Here is a 7,155-nt window from a genome sequence, read left to right as displayed (position 1 = left end):
TGAGGGCCTGAAGTTTCTTATAGAGCTCCTGGTCAGTAATCGGGGAGTCCAATGGATTTTGATTGTCCTTTATAGCTTTTCATGAATTTGGCATTGTTCTGTGTTTGCAACCATTTGAACGGTGTTGTAGAGTGTTTTAAAATGGGTTAACCATATGTCACCATTTTGTATCGCTAATTCTTCTAGTTTTGATTTATTTTGGTTTTTCCAATTTTGCCAGAAGTTGTTTGTGTTTATGGATTCCTCAATTAGTGTCAGCTGCTTGCTGTTGTACTGTGCTTTTTTGGTTCTGCGTGTACGTTTATAGAGTTTTAAAGTCTCACAGTAATGAAGGCGTAATTGACCATTATTTGGGTCTCTGTGCTTTTGGTTTGATAGTGTTAAAAAAAAAAAAAAACATTTTACAATCTGCATCAAACCATTTTTTGGGTTTGTTTTTTATCCATTTGAGTTGTGCTTATTTTGCCGTTTGCCTGAATATATTGTTGATGTTTTTTTGTGCTAGATGATGCCTCCTTCAATGTGAGTGGATGTGGTATCCAGAAAGTTATTTAAGTGTTTAGATTTTTTGGTTACTTGTTGCTTTCTGGTATTCTTCTGTGATCGTTTGAGCCCATCTGCACAAACTTCTGATTTCGTACAGCTTACTGGGCTGTGAATGTGTGGCTGGTTGATCTGGTCATGTAGAAAGAAGCTTGGTGTTTAAAAAAAAAAGCTGCCTCAGTGGCCATGTTGCTATGGTTACCACCAGTAAACAGTTGGAGCTAGCCAGTAAAATTTGAATTGAGCTATTCTGCACGATTCAGATTGCTTTTTCAACTCACACTATGTCAATCTTTTCCTCCTGTGTTGATCTTCAGTTGTACAATTTGATTACCAAGATACATTTAGCTAATTTAATTTTGTTAATCTCACTCTTGACAACCAGAAAGTTATAACCAGTCAGGAGTTGTTCTTCTGCATGACTGCCTCTCTCTCTGTCTCTCTCTCTCCCTCTCAGAAAGTGAGGAGGAGTCTCTATGTGGGACTCTCAGTGTAGCCATTCACTCTGCCTGTGGATTACAACAGCCAGCCAGTGAGTATCCGCACACTATATCTACCATATATCTAACACCATCCAAATGCATACCACAGTGTCTATATCTTACCCAGACACAGTACATACATACAGTATACTCTACCCTCATACTCCACTGTAACACAAACCAGTAAGATCTTTAAACAGACTGTCTCACTACTCCCTCCTAGGTGTGTATGTGTGTGTGGAGGTGGATGGCTTTGAGTTCTATGAGAGCCAAGCCCAGACCCATTCCTCTGTCAGCAGTCTCTGCCCTCACTGGGACCAGGTAAGGGGCTGTACCCAGGCTAGATGTCTTCACGGATCCACCTGTACCTGAATACCCGAGACCCGGTCCGGGACCCAGAATTTGAAAATAATGTCACGGGTCTAGGTCGGATCTGATGTGGGAGGCCGCTACTTTATATTGTTGTTTGTAACAGTGTAGGACATGAAACAGCCTCTATCTCAAGGCCATCAGACTGTTAAACAGCCATCACTAACATAGAGAGGCTGCTGGCAACATGCAGACTCAAATCTCTGGCCACTTAAATAAACGGGCTTAATTAAGGTATCACTAGTCACTTTAAATAATGCCACTTTAATCATGTTTACATATGCTACATTACTCATCTCATTTGTATATACTGTATTCTACACCATCTACTGCATCTTGCCTATGCCGCACGCCATCGCTCATCCATATATTTATATGTACATATTCTTATTCATCCCTTTACATTTGTGTGTATAAGGTAGTTGTTGTGAATTTGTTAGATTACTTGTTCGATTTTACTGCAGTCAGATCTAGAAGCACAAGCATTTCGCTACACTCGCATTAACATCCGCTAACCATGTGTATGTGAACAATAACCCTTGGTTTGATTTGAAAGCGCATATGTCAATTAGCCTAGCCAGCTTAACTAGCTTCTCTTGGTTTGATGCTGTCAAGACAGGTACTACGTAATCATATTGGATTATAAATATCCTAGCTATGGCAGCCATTACTCTACTATAGCGTGAGTTGGCTTGGTTGGTTGCTGTCTCTCTCTCATCTAACGCTCCTCCCTGTTAACCATGTCACTTGCTACACATAGCAGGCCCCTCACCAGCAGCAACAGGAAATGTGGATTATTACGTTGATTATAATTAATGGACATTTTTGTAGGGGATGATACAATGTTCATACGGGAAAATGTTCAACCTCAAATACACTACAATTTTTAAATGTCCTGCTTTGCGTCAAAGTTCTCCTGCAACAGAGTGATCAAATTAAGATCCCACATCTATAAATAATGATGATGCATTTCAGTGAGGATGCATTTATTAAAATTTTTTCTTATAAATTACCATTTGAACTTAGTCATGCTACCCGTACGTCATCAACACTCCTATTTGACAGTGGCTTGTGTTTGTCCTCAGGAGTTCTCATTCCAGGTGGATGGGGCTCAGAACCTCAGGGTGCTGGTTGTGTTACAGCCAGAGGTAGAAAAGATCTGTGAGGGCCAAGTCCTTGGCAAGACCTCCATACAGGTGTGTGTCTGCATCTGTGCCTAGATGTGTGTATTATTATCTGTTCTCCCATGTTTAGAAGGTGTGTGTGTGTGTGTGTGTGTGTGTGTGTGTGTGTGTGTGTGTGTGTGTGTGTGTGTGTGTGTGTGTGTGTGTGTGTGTGTGTGTGTGTGTGTGTGTGTGTGTGTGTGTGTGTGTGTGTGTGTGTGTGTGTGTGTGTGTGTGTGTGTGTGTGACATACCCAACGCCTTGGTGAAGCTCTGAAACAGCTCTGTAGGTATAAGGGGTTCCGGCAGCTCCCTGAAGTAGAGCTTCAGTATACCTGAGACAGCATTCACATCTACACACCTCAACCTGGACACTGCCTCACGCAGGTCTAGAAGGGGATGTGTGTGTGTGTATACTGTGTGTCACAGGCAGCTGGTGGCACCTTAATTGGGGAGGACAGGCTCATAGTGACTAGATTGGAATGGTATTGAACACATTAAACACATGGTTTCCTTGTGTTTGATGCCATTCACTTCATACCACTTCATCATTATGAGCCGTCCTCCCCTCATCAGCGTCCTGTGCTGTGTGTGCATGTGTGTGTGTGCCTGTGTTCACCTGTTCATATGTATGTGTTCTAGCTGGACCCATCCCTCCTACAGAAGCGATGGAGGAGACAGACCGTATCTCTAGGCCAGGTGGTTGTGAGTCTGTCTCTAAAGTACTACCCTCACCCTCTAGACCGGCCCAGTCTGGCCCCCGCCCAGCAACAGCGCATCTTCTGCATGCCCATTGGAGCTGTGGCACAGTAAGTCCTGTCAATCATTACAAATAGTCCAATGAGCTTTAAGGACCTGAGATTTTGGCACACTGGGTGCATCTCAATACTCTAAAGCAGTGGCAGGCAGCCTAGCGGTTAAGAGTGCTAGGCCAGTAACCAAAAGGTGGTTGGTTCAAATCCCTGCGCAGACGAGGTGAAAAATGCCCTTGAGCAAGGCACTTAACCCTAATTACTCCTGTAAGTTGTTAAAATGTGGCAAACAAATTTTCCATGGTCTTCAATGAGGTCCAGGGGGCCAAACTGAAAATGGGTCATATTTCCCCTTGTTAAAATTTGCTAAAGATAGTCCTCTATCCATCATTTTTTTATTTTTCAATTACTCCCTGACTGTCTAACTTTCATTTTGGGGATTATTAGCGAGCTGTACAGAGTCACGAAACATTTTGAATGGAGGTCTATTATCATCTCTACACAGTTTCCATTTGCCTTTAGTCATTTTAAAGTATATTGAGTTTGTTCCTCCCCCCTCAAAAACAAAATGTATCTTTTTATTTTATCATACCACCCACGGGCCGGATTGGACCCCCTGCTCTAAAGTGACTTCCTCTCCTTTTCTCATCTCTTAACTAATTTATTCGTAAGATAATCTTCAATGACACTTTGGGGTCTACTTTAGTCTCCCTCTCCTGGTCTGTTTAATAGTGTTAGGAAGTGAAATGAAACCACTCTGTAACTTCTTGTAATATGAGAATAGCAGATGTGGCAAGACAAGAATGGCATGAAAAGAGAAACCACATGGCGTGCTTTCCCTTTCTCTGAATTGAAATGAGTCTTTGCCCTTTGTGTGCATTGCATGTTTCATTTCTCTAGGATCAATTTAAATAATTCAAAACACCATATGAACATCCAATACAAGTTTTTCTACAATGCCGATAGCATATAATGTGTGTATGTGCTGTATGTAGAAACACAACCCGGAGTGTGTGTCTTGTGTGTGTGTCCTCTTTCAGACAGGAGGGAGTCCTGGTGCCACATGTGGTGCGTTGCTGTGTAGAGGAGGTGGAGAGGAGAGGAATGGAGGAGGTGGGCATCTACAGGCTATCAGCAGCTACCAGTGACATCAACAACCTCAAGACTGCCTTCAACACCAGTGAGTCTGTGTGTGTTTTTGGTGGGGCTGGAGGTCTGTAGTTCAAGTATGTTGTGGTCTAATGTCAATTTATACTCCCTCTATCACTCTCTCTCTCTTTCTCGCTTACTCCCACCATCTCACCCTTCCCGCTCCCTTTCTTTCCCCCCTATCTCCCTCTTCCCTATCTCCCCCTCCCTTATATCTCCCCCTCCCTTATATCTCTCCCTCCTTTCTCTCTCTCGCTCTCGCTCTCTCTCTCTATCCCCTTCTAGACCTGCGTGAGGCAGTGTCCAGGTTGAGGTGTGTAGATGTGAATGCTGTCTCAGGTATACTGAAGCTCTACTTCAGGGAGCTGCCGGAACCCCTTATACCTACAGAGCTGTTTCAGAGCTTCACCAAGGCGTTGGGTATGTCACACACACACACACACACACGCACGAACACACACACGCACACACGCACGAACGCACACACACACACACACACACACACACACACACACACACACACACACACACACACACACACACACGCTCACACACACGCACACACACACACACACACACACAATTCTCCACTCATACCTGTGTTGTTTCTCTCTGTTAGACATCCCAGACCTGAGCTCCAGGAGTGTGTCCATGTTGTCTCTGCTCCAGTCCTGTCCCTCCGTCAACCAAAACACCTTCCTGTTCCTCCTCCACCACCTCAAACGGTCTCTCTCCCCTCTTGTCAATACTTTTTTGCACTAAGTATGTTACTAAAAACATGATACTATTAACATATTACATGCTACTATTTACATTCGGTCATTTAGCAGACACATTTATCACAATATTAACAAACATCATATCCATGTAATGCTGACCTTATATTGCGTACCATTGTATTTTCCACGTGTATTTTTTATCTTTGTAAATGACATCATACTCTCACACGTTCTCCAGAGTGTCAGATAGACAGGATGTGAACAAGATGCCTCTAATGAACCTGGCCACTGTGTTTGGTCCCAGTCTACTGCGCCCCCCTGTGGCTGTTCTGGGGCAGAGCAGCCCGCCAGTGGACATTTCTCAGGAGGTGGTGGTGCAGGTTGGTCATAGCATTTCAACTGGGCCTCTGTGGAGAAATAATAATGATTACCTTTATAATACAATATAGTGACGATACAGCCTTTGTTCTAATACACTGAAAGAACACCTGCTCTTTCCATGACATACACTGTCCAGGTGAATACATGGGAAAGCTATGATCCCTTATTGATGTCACTTGTTAAATCCACTTCAAATCAGTGTAGATGAAGGAGAGGAGACGGACTAAAGAAGGATTTTTAAGCCCTGAGACAATGGAGACATGGATTGTGTATGTGTGCCATTCAGAGGGTGAATGGGCCTGACAAAATATTTAAGTGCCTTTGAATGGGGTGTGGTAGTAGGTCCCAGGCTCACCCGTTCGTGTCAAGAACTGCAACTCTACTGGGTTTTTCACGCTCTACAGTTTCCCGTGTTTATCTAGAATAGTCCACCACCCAATGGATATCCAGTTCACACAACTGTGTGAAGCATTGGAGTCAACATGGGCCAGTATCCTTGTGAAACGCTTTCGACACCTTGTAGAGTCCACGCCCACCGCCGAATTGAGGCTGTTCTGAGGGCAAAAAGGGGTTACAACTCAATATTAGGAAGATGTCCTTAATGTCTTGTACACTCATTGTACTTTGACAATGCATCATACCTCCCTTCTTTTCTCCTATGGCTTTAACTAACCGAGTAATGTCAAATCAGTGATTACCTGATATTAAGGAAAGGAGGATGCATCATTTTATTTTGTTGAAAGAGTACATTGATTTCAAAAACAGTCGTCGAAAGATTATGTTTCTCTGACCCTCTGTGTGTACAGGTCCAGGTTGTGTATTCCTACCTGCAGTGTGACAACCTGCCAGCAGCCCAGACCTGCTTACCACATGACACAGCGACCTGCGACAGCGACTGAGGAGGATTAGACAACCAGCAAGTGAACCAACTCCTGGAAACATCACGGTTGGCCAACAGAAACTAAGGGGAGAAAAAAAAGAAGACTTGTAAACTACAGACACTGTAAAGATTAAATGTATTTATTTGGGTTGACAGACCTGTCCTTTACTTTATATGAGGTACTAGGTCCTAGGAGGTAGAGAAATGGACAGCAGATGCACATGGGATTGTGTAAGGAGACAGTGGATTTGGGGGTGGGTTGTTGGGATTGGGGTGTGTCTGTGTGTCACACAGTGCAGATGTTGTATAAAGGTTGGGGGTCACCTCACTGGCTTGAAATCCCATCAGTTATGGTTCAAATCCAACTAGACGGAGTTCACATACACACACACACACACACAAACACACACACACACACACATACGCACACACACACATACACACACACACACACACACACACACACATACTCACACACACCCCCAAGCCACTAGACTGCTGAACAATTCATAAAAATCGCCACAGGACCATTTTTATTGACCCCCCCTCTTGTACACTGCTGCTAATCGCTGTTTGTTTGTTACCTATGCATAGTAACTTCGCCCCCACCTACATGTACACAACTAGCCTGTACCACTGCACACTGACTCAGTACCGGTGCCCCCTGTATATAACCTCCTTATTATTATTATTATTGTGTTTCTTTTTATTATTAGTT

The 7,155-nt window shown here is 43.5% G+C and overlaps 1 protein-coding gene across 1 annotated transcript in view; it reads left to right on the top strand.

Annotated features, from left to right (window-relative positions):
* Positions 1-6,592, top strand: part of si:dkey-33c9.6 (active breakpoint cluster region-related protein) — an 18,388-nt gene extending 11,796 nt beyond the window's left edge. Inside the window, exons 14-22 of the mRNA XM_031832301.1 lie at positions 1,001-1,075; positions 1,249-1,346; positions 2,480-2,590; positions 3,199-3,365; positions 4,349-4,488; positions 4,743-4,877; positions 5,077-5,182; positions 5,415-5,556; positions 6,364-6,592. Coding sequence (XP_031688161.1) covers positions 1,001-1,075; positions 1,249-1,346; positions 2,480-2,590; positions 3,199-3,365; positions 4,349-4,488; positions 4,743-4,877; positions 5,077-5,182; positions 5,415-5,556; positions 6,364-6,456 — 1,067 coding nt within the window. The 3' untranslated portion in view covers positions 6,457-6,592. The remainder of the gene's footprint in view (positions 1-1,000; positions 1,076-1,248; positions 1,347-2,479; positions 2,591-3,198; positions 3,366-4,348; positions 4,489-4,742; positions 4,878-5,076; positions 5,183-5,414; positions 5,557-6,363) is intronic.
* Positions 6,593-7,155: the final 563 nt, after the last annotated feature.

Source organism: Oncorhynchus kisutch, linkage group LG9 (assembly GCF_002021735.2).
Source record: "Oncorhynchus kisutch isolate 150728-3 linkage group LG9, Okis_V2, whole genome shotgun sequence".
In the NCBI taxonomy this organism is placed as follows: Eukaryota; Metazoa; Chordata; class Actinopteri; order Salmoniformes; family Salmonidae; genus Oncorhynchus; species Oncorhynchus kisutch.
Note: the sequence above shows the minus strand (reverse complement) of the source record. Positions and strands in the feature narration are given on the sequence as shown.